Source organism: Amblyomma maculatum, chromosome 7 (assembly GCF_055883805.1).
Source record: "Amblyomma maculatum isolate TAMU_Amacu chromosome 7, ASM5588380v1, whole genome shotgun sequence".
Lineage (NCBI taxonomy): Eukaryota > Metazoa > Arthropoda > Arachnida > Ixodida > Ixodidae > Amblyomma > Amblyomma maculatum.
In genome coordinates, this window is record NC_139350.1 from 136,816,173 (window position 1) to 136,833,142 (window position 16,970).

At 48.1% G+C, this 16,970-nt stretch overlaps 1 protein-coding gene across 1 annotated transcript; it reads right to left on the reverse strand.

Moving 5' to 3' along the window:
• Window positions 1-2,148: 2,148 nt before the first annotated feature.
• Window positions 2,149-5,491, reverse strand: LOC146184830 (uncharacterized). Its single transcript, XM_084609497.1, has one exon. The coding sequence runs from the start codon at window positions 5,470-5,472 to the stop codon at window positions 4,282-4,284; it is 1,191 nt and encodes a 396-aa protein (XP_084465623.1). The 5' UTR covers window positions 5,473-5,491; the 3' UTR covers window positions 2,149-4,281.
• Window positions 5,492-16,970: the final 11,479 nt, after the last annotated feature.

The window sequence follows — 16,970 nt, forward strand, 5'->3', positions numbered from 1 at the left end:
GCATATTGATTTTCAAGCCTACCTTTCTACTTTTCCTGTCTACTTTTACTGAGGTATTCTCCATCTACCCTTATCCCTAACTGCTCCCATTCCAAGTCTCTGAATACTTCCTCTAAACAAGCCGTGAATAGTACTGGAGAGATTGTGTCTCCTTGCCTAGCACCTTTCTTTATAGGAATTTTGTTACTTTCTTTATGCAGAACTATGGTTGCTGTGCAGCCACTATATATATCTTCCAGCACTTTCACGTACGGCTCGTCTACCCCCTGATATCGCAATGCCTGCATCACCGCCGAGGTTTCAACTGAGTCAAATGCTTTTTCGTAATCAATGAATGCTATGTATAAGGGCTGGTTATATTCCGAGCATTTTTCTATCACCTGATTGATGGTATGGATATGATCGATAGTAGAGTACCGTTTCCGAAACCCGACATGCACTTCATAAATAAAAAGCAACTTCCAAGATGGGCTGGGTGGGAATCGAACCAGGGTCTCCGGAGTGCGAGACGGAGACGCCACCACTCAGCCACGAGGTTTTTTTTTCTTTATTACCGAGGTATACATGAACAACAAATTGTCACACTTAATAAAACACTTCAGCTGCCCTTGAGCTGACGCGTGTGAGGTTAAAATTTCTTCAATTTTACCAGGTCATCCAGCACTTCTGCCCACTGTGGTGGGTCGGGGAGCGCGCAGATACATTCCCGTAGATAAACAGCACTTTCAACAAAATTTTCACGTACACTGCGAATGTTAATATCTTCATGCCTTACTTGCATCCGTGTTTTCTACAAGCTGTGGAGGCCCAGATGAATAATTAAATCATAGGGTACGTCTTCGTTCTCCACCGGTGAAAACCGGATGCCATAAGGGTTTAGTGGTAGCTCTTTTTTAATTGTTCTTTGTAGCACGTCCCAATGAAATACTGCATCCCAGCAGTCTAAGAATATGTGTTCAATTGTCTCTGGCTTCTTGCAAAGCAGGCAGTTTGTCGTCCAAGGGACATAGATTCCTTTTTCGTGAAGCCAGGTTTTGACGGGTAGAGTGTTCGAGTGCAACTTAAAAATGAACGTTTTGGCAGCCGGTCGAACTGGCATCCTCTTCACTCGTTTTAAAATATCCTGCCCTTGGCCTCCACGGCAGGGCTCTCGATACAAAGGTGCCGGCAGCATTATTTCCACTAGGTCCTTATACAGCTTTTTCTTGCCAACACTGTACAAATATTCACGGGAAAAACGCACTTCTAACAACTTGTAAGAGAGAACTACCTCGCGCAAATATCCTGTGACAGCACCACGCATGTTTTCACTTGAGGAGACAACAAATCCGGGTAACAGCCTTTGCAGCCGCACTTGCATGACTGTTCTTAAAAAGGTGTCATTTTGGTCGCGAAGAAAAAAAAAAGCACGATACCACTTGGCGCAGAAACAAATGAATCAAACCGACTCCTCCGCTTTTTAAAGAAAAAAATAAATTCGTTCGCCTCGTCTTTTCCCAGGTCGAAGTCCAAAGAAAAACCGCAAACACACGATGAATTTTTTGAATGGCAGTTCGTGACGCACATAGAACATTCATTACATACCATATCTTTGAAATCAAAAAAACATTGCAGATGAACGCGCGTGAAAAGATTGACAGTTGCCTTCCCTGCCATGCTTCCGCTTTCTCTCGCACTCTATTTGTTTCTTCCTTCCAATGTAAGCTAGGATCGCGATAACATTGTAGGGGCACACCCAGATACTGCATTGGCACGGAAGACCATTGCAATCGGGAGAAAGAAGCCGGTTCAGCATCCCATAAGCCGTGCCAAAATCTGGAGCTTTTTTCCCAGTTAACCCGACATCCAGTCTGGTCACAAAACTTTTCAACAACGTTAACCAATTCACAAATGCTTTCTCTGTTTTCACAAAATACTGCAATGTCGTCCGCGTATGCAAGTAGCTTCACATGCGCCGATTGAAGCTTGAAACCCGAGATGCATTCATTATTGAGAATGGCCAAGCATAATGGCTCGAGATAGGCTGCAAAAAGCAGAGGAGAGAGTGGGCATCCTTGCCTCACCGAAGAACGCACTGCGAGACTGTCAGTGAGATCGCCATTCACTATAATACGCGTCGAGCAGTTTGCGTACGCCATTCTCACTCCCTCCACGATTACCAAGCCCAGGTTACAATGCTCTAGAATGGAGAAAAGGATGTCGTGTGATACGCGATCGAACGCTTTTTCCAAATCCAGTTGAATCATGGCAACCTGACTTCCAAGCGTGTCTACACATTCCAGTACGGTTCGTGCCACATGTATATTTGTGGCGATGCTGCGACCTCTTATGCCGCACGTTTGGTGCGGTCCGACTAATTTGGCTATTACACTCTGCAATCTCTTCGCTAAAACCTTCATGAAGATTTTGTAATCAACATTTGTCAGGCTTATTGGCCTATAGGACTTCACCAACAGGCGTTTCTCCGGATCATCAGTTTTTGGAATAAGTACGATGTGTGACGTAGTAAATGATAATGGCACTTGTTTGCGTTCGTAGGCTTCTCTTATCACTTCCAACATAAGGCTGGAAACATGGTTTTTAAATGCTTTGTAAAAGGAGGCGCTCAGCCCATCTGGTCCAGGGGCTTTCCCACATGGGAGGTCATCTATGGCCTTTTCTATCTCTTGCAATGTAATAGGCATTTCAAGGCTCTCTTTCACATGATCTTCGAGCGTTGGCATTAGCCGTAAATATTCTTTTGGAAACCCTTCACTATGTTCGCGCGTATTACTCAGAAGCTCAGCAAAATGTTTCAGAATCGCACACTTTATATCTTTAGCATCGTTTGTAATCTGCCCTTCATGTCTTATTTGCTTGATTTCCTTCTGGCAAGCATACCTTTTTTCATCTGATAGCGCTCGCTTTGTCGGCGCCTCGCCAGCCCACAGTTTATCGCTTCCCGCACGTATAACCGCGGCTCTGTACTTCTCAGCGTCGATTCTTTCTAAATGAGATTTCACATCTCCTATTTGCTTCGTGAACTTTCCTGGCGCACAGCTTTCCATGCACAACAGGCACTCAAGTTGTCCATGAAGTTCCTTTTCTGTTTCTTTCTGTTTGTACCGAATAACACCGCTCTTTTCTATTGCTTTTATCTTCACCTGCTCTTTAAATCTTTCCCATTTATCTGCATGGCTTTCTTCATGCACCTTAAGCAAACATTCCAAATCGTTCGTGATTGCCTTAACAAACTCTTCGTCCTCCAAAATTTTCTCGTTCAGTTTCCATAGATGCCAGTTGAAAACAGATTTCTTAACCTTCATTCCAAAAGTCGCACTAACAAGGCAATGATCACTAAACGAAATAGGTTTTACATTATAGTCGGTACAGATTGGAACGAGATCAATAGATACATACAGCCTGTCTAGTCTCGCATGACTATCGCGTTGAAAGTGCGTGTATTCCGGACGGGTTCCAGCAGAAAACACATTTCCAATGTCTTCCAAGCAATGGTCATGCACCAATACATTCAACAGTTCAGCGCTCTTGTCTTTCACTGGTCTAATCTTCACTCGATCAGTAGCAGCACACACACAGTTAAAATCGCCCAATACAAGCAAAATTTTGTCACATTTCAAGTACGGCTCGACTGAATAAAAGAAGTTTTGACGATCACTTTCAACATTGGGGGCGTACATACAGACAGCACGCCAAAATAAATTTGAGAACAAAAAGTCAACAACCAAGAGTCGGCCACTTTCGCATGCAAATACGCAGTGTACGCTTATACCCAAAGTATTGCGAATGAAAAGAAGGCATCCGCCTGATGCCCCCACAGAGTGACAAACACACACATCAAAGTTTGCATGGAAAACAGACACCATGCGGTCTGCATGGTCCTGAGATTCTATCTTCGACTCTTGAACGGCTAATAAGTCGATTTCATTATCTAGCAGCAGGCGATTCAACTGGCATTGCCGCCTTCGGGCTCCAAGCCCTCTAACATTCAAGGTTGCAACACGTAATGGGACATCTAGCTTAATCGCTATGCATCTAGAGAAAAAGGCGCCCGATCCATGTGATGCCTACCTCAATCGTCCATGTTGCTCTGCTTGTCCGAGGTTCCAAAGCGTACGTGCTCGTATCCGGCCTCCCAAAGGGATGTCTGAATGCGTACTGAGGCGTGCCTGACCACCGCACTTGCCACCTTCCATAAACACAGTCAAAGAGCCACAGCCGAAAACAGGCTATGACGGCTGACGCACCCCCTGCACTCACATGCATTAGGTCACGTCCAAACTACGGAGGCGGTTTCCCCGCCTGCCGCGTCTCGGACGAAACGTTCAGCCGAGGCCTCAACGTCGAACGTCGAACCCCCGGTGCTTTCGATGGCGGCTCGTCACTGCCACCACCAGGCTGCAGATCCTCACCGGCGCTCTCATCATGGGGCCGCTTCCCAACGGGTAGGCCGCTTACTCCTGCGTTGAAGTCCATAACTTCGGAGTTGAGAGACTCCGCGCTGCCTTGGCTTTCGAGCACAGGTTCTCTGGCGTCCGCCACACTGTTACTTGCGTCCAGTTGGGAACCATTCTCCACTGGTGCAGAATCCGCTGTCGCAACGGCCGTGGACGTCCTCCTCATTGTCAAAGGGGTCAACACCGGCCCATCATTCCTTGCCGGTTGCCCGGTTGTTTTGGCTGCCTCTTCCGCGTCCGCCTCAACCATCAGATGCTCGGAAAAATCTTCGCTGTTCCCAGGTCCAGCGATGCTCGCGTAGCTGCGAGAACACTGCCCTTCTTCGTGGCCAAAACGACGGCATGCACCACAACGCGGAACCTTACACTCTCGGCGAATGTGGCCGGTACTTCGACACCGGAGACATAACGGAGGCCTTCCAGGTACTACGACGAGCGCCAACTCACCGCCGACGTTCAGCTGGTGCGGCAAGTCGTCCAGTTTGACCCCCACTTCCATCTTCAAGGTGACAATCCTGCTAGTTGAACCTTTATCCGATATGCCATGCACGCGCCAGCGCTCCCTGGCCACTTCGGAAACCTTTCCATACGGCGCGAAGGCCACACGCACATCTTCATCCGGAACGTTGTGAAGCAACCAGTGGAGCTTCAGCCTCACATCCTGGTTAGCGGGATCAATAACGAGGCAGCGACGTTGCTTCACACACAACTCACCCACTCCAGCAATCTTCTTCACAGCATCCGCGTCTTTCATAGTGATGGCCCAGACGTGGCTCATGCGATACGCCCCCATGGCGATAACGTCAGGGAGCAGCGAACGCTGAGCCAACGCGTCTCGGAAATCTTCCACCCGGTACGGGCGGGCCCTGATATCCGCGTGCAAAAAAACTGTGTTTAACACAAAACGCCCTGTTGGAAGACTTGGCAGAACAACCTGGTAGCCATTATCCTGTTCCATAGCCCTGTTACCGCGGCCCGACATGGCCGCTGAAGCCGCTCCTGCGGAGCCCTGCATCCTGCGTCCGTTCACTGGCGTGGCCGGAAGCAGAATCACTCAGCCACGAGTTCGATGCTTGAAAGCGGTACAAAAGCGCTTCTAGTGAATGCGGTGTTGCCTTAGAAACGTGCCGTAGAACGTTATACTGCGGTGTATATCGATAATTATGAGCATGTTACTTACAGAAGTCGCAGTTACACGAGTAGAGAAGTACGTTTCCGCTACATTTCTTCTGCGCTCTGCGCACATGCAGAGCCATCTTGCGGCAAACACAGAAAAACCCCTCCTCGCAATGTGCGGCGCTTCCTCGACACGTGGCGCGCCACTCGCCCCTGACGTTTCGCCGTGCACCCTCACGGGTTGTAGAATCAAGCGTCTTTCCTTTCTTTAGATCACTATCTTCGCTCACCCGCTTCTCCCCTTCGGGCCGCGCGGGTACCGGTGCGAGGATGCCCCAATACCCTTGCGTTTAATAAGTTTTCTCGCTCTCTCCCCTTCCAACATCCAGCGTGCGTCACTTGAACAGTGGTGTTTAGGCGACGCGGCTCCTCTTTCCGCTCACAGCGCGATTGCTGGGTGCAGCGTCTGATGCCAGACGCCTCTGACGTGATCGCTGCGCCGTAGCGCTTCTGCTGGGAAAGCGTCCCCTGCGATGTGTGACTGACCGACATACTCAGTGCGTGTAAACGCTAAAGGAACACGGGAGCAAGAAACGTTGTAGTGTGCGTTTGAACAAATAATTAGAAAAAAGTTGTACAGTGCACTTAGAAGTGTTGAGTATGAGAACTATGTATTTGTGTGACTCCAGAGCATACCGAGCGAATGAGTGGGCGGTGCGAACGAGGTGCAATAACGCTACCGCTTTCCACTCTTGTAGGCGAAGCTTAAGCGTCCTCCAAATTTTTATGTCGCTTAACAAAATTCCCGTCAACACCTGTGAGAATAGAGCGACACTGAAAAAGTCTATTTAGTAAGTCGACTAATTATTTAGTTAGGCAAAACTGAATATACTAAATAGTAGGTTAGAAAATGTTTTTACTGAATTGCCGTTTCTTTGTTTCAAAAACTGCAATGGCATCATTTTCAATATCTGCACTCCCTAAAGTTGCAGATTAAAACGTTGAATAATGAATCTTGTTAACTGGCTAATTACGGTAATAGAATTAGTGACTTATATTGCCACACCGCTGTCCATCTTCTGGCGCCACCAAGTGGCCGAATCATGTCTTGGCACGATGCTGGGCGTCGTCTTCGTCTCTCGAGCTCCGATTCATTAAAAGGGCTAGCTCGGTTGTTCTGCTGTTTTCTACGTTTGTTGCTGACATTTGGTGGAGGTGCACGGTTAAATCCCATGTACGTTGCCCCGAAGACGTCAGTGACGCTGCTCATCGACGCGCAGACGCCACTCCCGTCCACAAAGCGAGCAGTCACCTCCGAAGCCTTCAACCCGAGTTTGAACCACTGACCGCACCAATGCGAGCCATGACATCCACAGGCAGCCAAACAAGTCAGTAATACAGCAACGCCACACCGTTCGTCCTTCTCGTCCTTCTCGCACCTCGATCACCGCCATCATTTCACGGTGACCGGTTCGAGGATGTGGAGGACTGGTTCGCCAGTGTTTACCGTGTGGCCGCGTTCAACCAATGGGACGACAAGCGGAAGCTAATGAATGTCTACTTCGCGCCGCGAGACTCGGCCAGGACGTGGTTCGAGAACCACGAGGCATCCTTTGTCAACTGGGCAGCCTTTCGTCGTGAGTTGCTTGCAGCATTTAGCTCGATGCGCGCAGAGAAAACGCAGATATTGTCATTCGTTCGAGGTCTCATCAGTTCAATGAGAGCGTGGCCATGTTTGTCGAGGACATGACACGACTTTTTAATCGGGCCGACCCTATCCTGCCTGAGGCAACGAAGGTACGGCACTTCATGCGCGGGTTGAAGGAACAGTTGTTAGCTGGTCTCATTCGCGACCCTCCAAGAACTGTCGCAGATTTCGCGAGAGAAGCTGCTAGCATGGAACGCTCAGTGCAGGAACCTGCAATGAATTCTACCCGGGACGTCATCCGTGATGAAATCCGGCGAGCGGTGCCGCCGCCATCAGTACCACTACCGGAGCCATGCATCATGACTTATAGTGATGTCCTACGTCGGCCTGCCCCTGAGCCACATCCAGTCCGCCCCGTTGCCGGACCACCGCCTCGCTACCTGCGCCCCGTCGAGCCGCAGCAAGACCAGCGTCCCGATATCAGCAAGGCGCACTTGTGGCGCCGAACAGACGGCCGCTCTGTTATCACTGCGGCGAGCCTGGCCATATTCTTCGCAACTGCCCTTACCGGAGAATAGGTTTAAGAGGATTTCCACCAAACGCGCCGCGACGCCGCTATGGCGAAAGACCGCAGGAGATTGAGGAACACGTTGCTGCTAACAAGATCCACCCGACGTCACTGCAATGGCAGTCGCGATCATCATTTCCGAGGCGTTTTGATTCACCCAGTGGATACTCCTCCTCTGGGGAATTCAGAGGCACGTCCCCTCGCCGCCGGAAAAACTAAACACGGCGACCTCCAGGGGTGAGGCCGCCGCTACAGCTCAGTTAAACAGCCTCCGCCTGACGATTTGACGCGACGGCTCAAGCGGCGATGACCCGACCCGACGAACTTACCGACGTGCTGCGAACGCATTGTTTCCAGGGAAATTTTTGTAACCGCCGACAGTTGTGATGCGACCGCACTCGTGGGCACCAGCACCAATTTTTCCGTCATGAGCCGCCAGCTAGCCACGGTGCTCCGTAAGGTTCTGACGCCTTGGTCTGGGCCAATGATGCGCACCGCTGGTGGCCATGTGACGATGCCGATTGGCAAGTGCACTTGCCGCATAGAGATCTGCGGTTTGACTTTCACCGGCACCTTTGTCGTATTGCAAGAGTGCTGCAAAGATGTGATTCTCGGAATGGATTTTCTTCAAAAGTATGGTGCTGTTATAGACCTTCGGGAGCAGCTCACGGTATCATTTTCAACCAAACGAGCCGTTGATCACACCACGGACTTCCGGAAAACAATGTTGTGCGTCTGTGATGCCCACATAACGATCCCTCCGCGTGAGAGGAAGTTCGTCACAGTCGAATGTGATCAAAGCACCAGCACGCATGGCATTGCTGCAGGTGACATGTCACTGCTTCTCACTCGACAAGTTTACATAGCTCGGGGCCTTGTCGAACTTGTCCGTGGGCAAGCCGAAGTGCTAGTGACAAACTTCACGTGTGAACCCCGAAATGTGAGGGCAAACATGACCGTGACTTATTTTGAAGAACTTGGAGATTGTACTGGCTAGTGCGCTTTATCCAACACGTCAGACCTCGACAATGCATCGTCTACAGCCATTCTTACTGATGTGCGGAACGTATTAGGACGGTGCGGAACGCGTCATCGCTTACGCCAGTCGCACTTTGTCCCGTTCTGAAGTTAAATATTCAACTATAGAAAAGGAGTGCCTCGCTGTTGTGTGGGGAGTCATGAAATTTCGTCCGTACTTGTACGGCCGCCCGTTTCGTGTCGTAAGCGAATATCACTCTCTGTGTTGGCTTGCAAACCTGAAAGATCCATCGGGTCGGCTTGCTCGATGGAGCCTCTGGTCGCAAGAATTTGACGTTACTATCGTGCGCAAGTCCGGCCAGAAACACAGTGATGCTGACTGTCTGTCACGCGCCTCTATTCCCTACCACACAGACGGCTCCGACGACGATTCCGCTTTCCTCGGTGTTATCACCACGCCCACATTAGCCCGAAAGCAGCGGGCCGACTCTGAACTTCTACCCCTCATCGAATACCTCGAAGGAACCGTGTCATCTCCTCCTCAGCTCTTCAGGCGCGTAATGTAGTCATTTTGCTTGCGCAATGGTGTGCTCTACAGAAAGAACTACGGTCCAACAAAAACTGCTTATCTGCTCGTAGTACCCTCAACGCTTCATGACGAAGTTCTTCGTGCGTGCCATGACGACCTTTCTTCCGGCCATCTCGGTGTTCTCGCACATTGGCACGGATACGCCGAAAGTACTATTGGCCCAGACTAGCTGCTGTTGTGCACCGTTACGTCCGTATCTGCCGTGAATGCCAGCGGCGGAAGACACCGCCCGTTAAACCAGCTGGGCTCCTGCAGCCTATCGATCCCCCGAAATTCCCATTTCAACAGGTCGGCATTGACTTACTGGGCCCATTCCCAGAGTCCTCCATGGGTAACAGGTATATAGCGGTTGCCACTGACTACCTCAGCCGCTACTGTGAGACCAAGGTCATTCGCTGCGGTACCGCAGAAGTTGCCCATTTCTTCATTCAAAACATTGTGCTTCGTCACGGTGCCCCAACAGTCGTCTTAACTGACAGGGGAACCTCCTTTACGTCGGCACTCACGAGTAAGGTCCTTCGACTCAGTGGCACCACCCACCGCAAGACAACGCCCTATCATTCTCAAACTAATGGACTGACTGAGCGGCTTAACAAGACAATTGCCGATATGATTTCAATGTATGTAGGTGACGATCATCGGAACTGGGACCGTATCGTGCCGTACATCACGTTCGCATACAACACTGCCCTCTAAAAAACTACATGCTTCACTCCATTTCATTTGGTTCATGGACGCGAACCCTTGACTATACTGGATGCCATGCTTCTTCCGGATTCCGCTCCCTCCATTGTAATGGGGGCTGACCAATTTATTCGTGACGCAGAAGCCGTGCGCCAGCTGGCCCGACAGCGAATTCGGCACCAGCAAGAACACGACGCCCAGCGCTAAAACCTGCGACACCGAGAGGTGACTTACACGCCCGGCGACCAAGTCTGGTTATGGAGCCCAATACGGTTGCGAGGGCGCTCTGAAAAGCTTCTGCGGCGTTACTTTGGGCCCTACGTGGTGCACCGCCGTCTCAGCGCAGTTAACTACGAGATACTACCACAAGGAACTGTCCGCTCTTCTCGACAGCCGAAGTTTGAAATAGTTCGCGGTGCCAGAATGAAGCCATACTATAATCGTTAAACCGCTTGTAGGGTCCAAGCCAGGGCCAGAGACACCCTCGTATAACTTGCCCCACTTATCATCGTTCCCCTATGTTTGTGGCATCGGGTCGATGCCTCTTGGAAGGGGGCAGTGCCACACCGCTGTCCATCTTCTGGCGCCACCAAGTGGCCAAACTATGTCTTGGCACGCGGCTGAGCGTCGTCTTTGTCTCTCGAGCTTCGATTAATTAAAAGGGCCAGCTCGGTTGTTCTGCTGTTTTCTACCTTTGTTGGTGACATAATTTACCACAGCTGACAGTTTATTTCCAGATATATAATTTCTTTATCGAGGTACCTATATTCAGAAATTTTCAAATGGTTGCTGCAAGACATAGTAAACAGCTCCGTAAACATTATAATATCCTCCCGATGAGAGCCGAGCTATTGGAAGGCAGGGGGCAAGAGGCATTGCCAATGGCGATAATGTAGTAGTAGGAAGTGGTTCTATAGAAATAAGCAAAAATGGAAGTAAAAAAATGTTTGCCATCTGAAGCGCCTAAACAAGATGAGGGAATGAAAATGGTGAGCAACAGGAATAAAGGACAGGGTGGGTTACGACGAAATTGAAATATACGCGCTTTAATAAAAATAATAGGGTAGGTTGTTTGAGGCTCGCCCGCAATTTTCTTAGTCCATCGAAGCCCTTCGCCCCGCGGGCGGGCCTGCACAATAGTTGGTGAGAAGCAGCCGGTCTGCCCTCGCTGCTATGATGATGTCTGCTGCCCCCTGTGTGCTGCAATAACGGCTGAGAGACGCGTCCAGAGGGAGAGCTCTTCATAGTAGAGAGGGAGAGCAAGGCACTGGTCGCTGTCAGTGCGGCCGCGCCTGTAGACAAAATACAAATAAAGAAAGCCCCACGCCCACTGTATTATGCTCGAAAGAAAAGTTGTACAAGTTTATCACCTTTTGTCATGGAATGGCGGAGCTAAACTTCCTACAGTTTGCAGTGACTGCCTTGTTTCAAATTTAGAAAGCTACTCTGCCTTAAATAAGGTTTCTGCACAATAGCTGAAGGGATTTAACTGCTTAATGCTGAAATCATTTTAGCTTCAAACAGTTTTGGAGCTGTGAGATTCATAATCACAAGAAAAGCTGTAAAAGAAAGGATCTGCATATTAGAGTGCATCCTGGACAGTATATTACAGCTTGCACATTTTTAATGATGGCTGTGGGCAGACAGTACACATTTGTGGCAGGGATAACAAGGCAATTTTGGTGACCGTTTCCTGCATCATATTTCAAATACAAGGGCAGTATTTCTATTCTAATAACTCTATCCTCATCACTGTGACTATACACACCGCAAGACAAAAGACTCTCCCATATTGCTCGGATGATTTCGGTCATGTATAACCTGCAGTCATCTTATCTTTGTAAACCTCCTAATTTCATCTGCTGTCTTATGTTTTCCTCCTTCTGTGTTTGCCTTCTCTTGCATTTGGTCCATCGGCTTAACAACCTTTCATTATATTGGCTTTTTAATACATATACTGCTGATGCCCATTCTCGATTCAACTATATTTCCTTCATTTGCATTTTTGCTATGACCAACTCCTCTGTTCCCCGCCAACAATGGTGTTCCTATATTTTTCTTTTCCATATAGTTTGCTACATTGTCCTGAATTTATGATCACACTAATCACTAAGGCTAACCTATATGATTTGATAAAGTATATTCTAAATTATTTGCACTAGGTCGTTTCAAACTTCATTCAGTCAGGTGCTTTTGTCTCTTCAACAACTAGAACAAAATGTGTGCTTCTTTTGAATGATGCGTAGTCTTATTCATCTAAAGAATAAGCCACATTAATTACATTTACCTTTGTGTTTTTACAGTTCCAACTTGGCCATGGAAATTGTATGGATCAATTCAGCCTCCGATCGGATTCAGACTTCTGCAAGCTGATGGCCGTTTAGTGCAACGAGCGTGACAGGAAGCCTTTGCAGCAGAGCCATCTCAAGAGTGTTCCCTCCATCTAACTCTTTTTGGTGTGGCATCAGGATCAGGTACACAAAAACATCTTTCCATGAACTACCGAAGAGATTTCATTTGGTTTTGTGGCGGCTGGTATACAATGTAATTGGAATTGTATTGTTTTCGGTATTTCAGAAAGTGATGCTGGTGATCGTTTAACTGTGACTATCAACAAGCTGCAAACCATGCTGCTTAAGAAGCATGGCTGCTGTTTGGAATACAGTGCAGGGGAAGGCTGATGAGATCCCACAAAACGGTTTTGTCATTATCAATGGATGACTGGCTTAATGTGCAAGTTGGTTGTTAGGCACCAACAATTATGCTAGCAGTTTTGAGTCACGTTCATAGCCGAACTAGGCTAGCATGAAAAAAAGCCATATTTGCTGAAAATGTTAACAGCACAATACAACATGTGTTGCTCGTCTGGAAATGTATACAGCAGTTGCTTGGCCATGGTCAGAGCAATAGTTGTACTTCAGCATGCTAACCCTTGTAATATTCTCTTTTATGCTAAACAGTGTTTCAGTAGTAAATCAATGGTTTCAGTTGACCAATAATTTTTCTGGAAAATATCAAGTTGTGATCCAAATCGGGATTTTGTGGTTTTTGCAAAATCGGATGAATCATTAATTAGGAAATAATAATGATTTCATTTGTGCAGACACACTGGATTTTGCTGAAAGAGGTTAGCTGCAGTGAAGAAGAGGTGGTCAAGCGCTAAAAGATGATGTCGCAGTACCTGGCGCAGAAATGTCTGCACGTTTTCCCCTGGGGTAAGTTTTACAGTGTTTTCCTTCTGGTGGGTGACAGAGTAATGTATGCACAGACATTTTTTTTTTTTTTGGCAGCGGAGTTGTGCTTGCTTCCTAGATATAGCTATCATCGGGTGTCACAGGTTGCTCAGTTCTCTAACATAAAAGCTTATACTAGGAAATAAAAGCTATTGCAATTGAAGAAGTTGCTGCTAGCAGAGAAAGATATCTAGGGCCGCAGTTATAAGAGCATTACATACTGGCTGGTTTTGAGCATATCTATGTGCATTAATAGTTAAGCTAAACACGGGCTAATTATAATCTTTTAGTCATTTTCAGTTAGCTTTCAGAGCAACATTTATTTAATGCTCGGTATCAAGGCTTACTGCTTTGACATTATACCGCTTATGTTAAAGTTGTGGGCTTTATGTAGGAGAGATGGGCTATGATTTGATAGAATGGTAATACAAAAATGGCCTAGGGCTGTGCGCGCATACTAGATAAAGCATCGGACCGTGTTGATAGCAACCTGAGCTGCTTTAACTGTACACACATGACTGCAATGTAGCACACACATGAGTGCACCATCGAAAACCGAAGTCAACAGGACGTGGGCGTCCGGGGCAAAATTTATTTCGAACAATCCCTCGAGCCAAGACTGTTCGTGGCAAGTTGTTATCCGTCGCTTGCGTTGAGCTGCTCATCTGGGACGGTTCTGCTTCTCAGACTGAAGAAGGCGATCACGACTCCCAGATAGACCCCGCCGCCGTACGTGTTGCGGTGGTTAGGGCACTCGACTTCTGTGCCCAAGGATGCGGGATCGAATCCCGGTCGCGGCGGCCTCTTTTCAATGAAGGCGAAAAGTAAGGCGTACATCTACTGTGCGATGTCAGCGCGCTGTAAAGAATCCCGACATGTGGTCGAAATTTTGGGAGCCCTTCAGTACGGCGCGTCGCTCATAGCCGAGTCGATTGGGGATGTTAAACGCTATAAAGCAAACCGATCCTTGTTTCTTCATTGGCGAGCAATAGAGCACTGCACGGGCCGGATTTTCCACCCCGGGCCTGACCTAGGACCACCATCTGATGCTCGAGCCCAGCCCAGGCCCGGCCCTGTGCGCGTATTACCCAAGCATATTTCGTAGGAGCACTCGAGCAGACTACGCTATCAGCAAGTTAAACGGCGATTGTTGCTGGAAGGTGTCTCTGAACGCAATCTAAAGGTAACATACACTCACTGAAGCTAGGAAATGATTACGTTGAAGGTAACTGCATAGTGTAACCGTTGTCATAACGTCACCTCGTGGCTCTGTTCACGGATCATTTTTGGGCTGTTAAAAACCAAATGCATCACACAATGCAGCCTAAACGGGAACACACTTCAGCAAAGTTGTTAGTAATAACGTTGTGAATTGTAAAAGAAATTAAGAAAAAAATTGCACTCAGGGGATTCGAAAAGATATTTTGATGAAAGTGCAGGGATAAGTAGTATCAATACAATGCGCCACAGAAGCTGCACGATTTACTGGCTTTAAATGCGCTCTTATTCCTTTTGAGAATATTTCCGCTGTTTGTCACCAGGTGACACTGCTCAGAGGACCCTATCGTCGAGAGACCGGAATCACGCGCCAGAGCGTCGTCTGCTCGAGTGCTCCTATATACGGGATATAGTTTGGCAATACGTGGCCCGGACCCCCGCTCACATGATCCAGGCTCGGACCGGGCCCGTGCTTCCACGGTTAGGCCCACTCCAGGCCTGACAAAATAAGTCTGCGCAGAGGCCTAAAGCATGTGCTGCTTAACCAGTACATAATAATAAATTAAGGTGAGAGAATAACCTTCAGAAATATTTTTCTCAGCAGAGAAGGGCACAGTTATTGTAACCGCAGAATCAAAGGTTTGTCATTACAGCTTTAGGAAATCATCTTACTTTAAGTTATCGTGCACAATATACGTTTAAATGCTGTGCAAAATGATTGCTCCTCATTAGAAACCTGCTATTGGGCCAAGTGTTTTATATACACACGCGTTCTCGAAGAATACGAATTTTTTTAGGGGAAGGAGGGGGGGGGGGGGCAGAGAATCAAAGGCTCAGCAATTGGCTCTTTCTTGAGATACTTAGTGAAGTTTACTCCTTTTTCCGAAGCCTCAAGCGTAAAAAGACAGGAACGTGAGAATGACACATGTCTCTCTCACGTCGCTGTTTTTTTTTGCGCTTCAAGCTTCGCCGAAATGACCAATAAAAAGCTATTTTTGAGCAGACGCTGCACGACGAGCAATAAATTGAAGGTCCTCAAGCGGCCCTTATGAGGCTTCAGATGTCCAGTTCTCAGCGGTAACACAAAACCAACAAGATAAGGAGCGCCTTCTGCTAGATCCGACAGTGTATGATCAGTGGTTTTGTGTATTTTCTCGTGCAAACGCGCCGTGTGTTATGCGCTCTGCGCTCCATAAGACTTTCACTGTAGCACAGCGTACTGCTGAGTTTTCCGTTTTTCTTTTTATTTTTTTTGGTTTGCGTCGTTACTTGGACAAACCACTGAGAGCGCTGATTAAGCTCGGTCTGCAATTGGGCTTTCTCTTATTCGGCGTCACTAGTCGGTGTTTATTCCTAAACCACTCGGCTGAATTTAGCTCGGGGACTCCTTCATTTCCGAAAGAAGCCGAACATAGCTAGCCCAAGGCATGCCTGGGACCGAAACTTCAAGCCTGGGCCCATGCAGGTCAGGCCCGCAACTTCATGTCAGAGGCCGACCCCGGTCCGGCAAAAGAGCAATTTTCCAGCCTGGCCCGCGGGTCAGACCCCGTGCAGGGCTCTAGCGCGAAAACATCGAAAAATTACTTTTCAAAGGGAATGAAATTGCATTACTGATTACTGCTCGCAAAAAGTAATGATTACTTCAACTGAGTAATTGAATCCCGTTTAAATTACTTTTTAGGTTTTTATCCATACAGAAACTAAGTAAACTAGTGAACAAAACAGCTTTTTCTCCAGACGCGAAGCACGCACATTCTTCTGTCTTCCCGCCAAATTCTGTCCCCACAGATCTACTCTTTCCTCCTTTCTTACAGCACTTGTCTTTACAAAAATTAAACAACAACAAAAAGCAACAAAAGCCGGACGCATGGTCGAACGGTCGTAAAGTGAGCAGGGAACCCAGCGGCTTGCAGGCCTGGAGCTGTCTCCGCCATTTGAAGGCACTTTTTGAAAAAGCTAGGTTATTTTTTTGCTTCCGCAGTTGCAAGAATCGACGTCGACACCTTGCTCTCAGTAATGCTCACGCCACGGTGGCTTACGTCATGGGCCCTTCCGCCTGTCTCCCCCGCTTAAACCCTCCCTCGCCCCGTGGTGGCGAGTGTAACCACGCACCATTGTGCCCTAGCCGACGCAACAGGGAGTGGCACTGCGCCGCTCTCCGAACTAGTTTTCAACTCAGGGCTTCTTGCACCATCTGTCCCTTCGGCATTCCCTTGACGCCTTGTATCCTGCTGCTTGGAGAATGGTTGCCATGGCATAGCCGCACTAAGTGACCCTGCTACTCAGGAGGTCTCAAACGCATTGTTCTGCTCAGTTCTGTCTCCTTTTGCCGATTCGTTATGCTGGCTTCGGCTTGCCGCACGTCATCGCTGCTTTCGCGGAACTTTACTTTGTTGTCTTTGAGGAGTAGTGCACACTTTAGTAAAAGTAATTTAGAAAGACGTTAATTACTTTTCCTGCGAAATTACTGTCGAAGAGT

Bases quoted from the DNA above. Each gene is read 5' to 3' on its own strand.
- LOC146184830 (XM_084609497.1), bottom strand. From the start codon at position 5,472: ATGCAGGGCTCCGCAGGAGCGGCTTCAGCGGCCATGTCGGGCCGCGGT.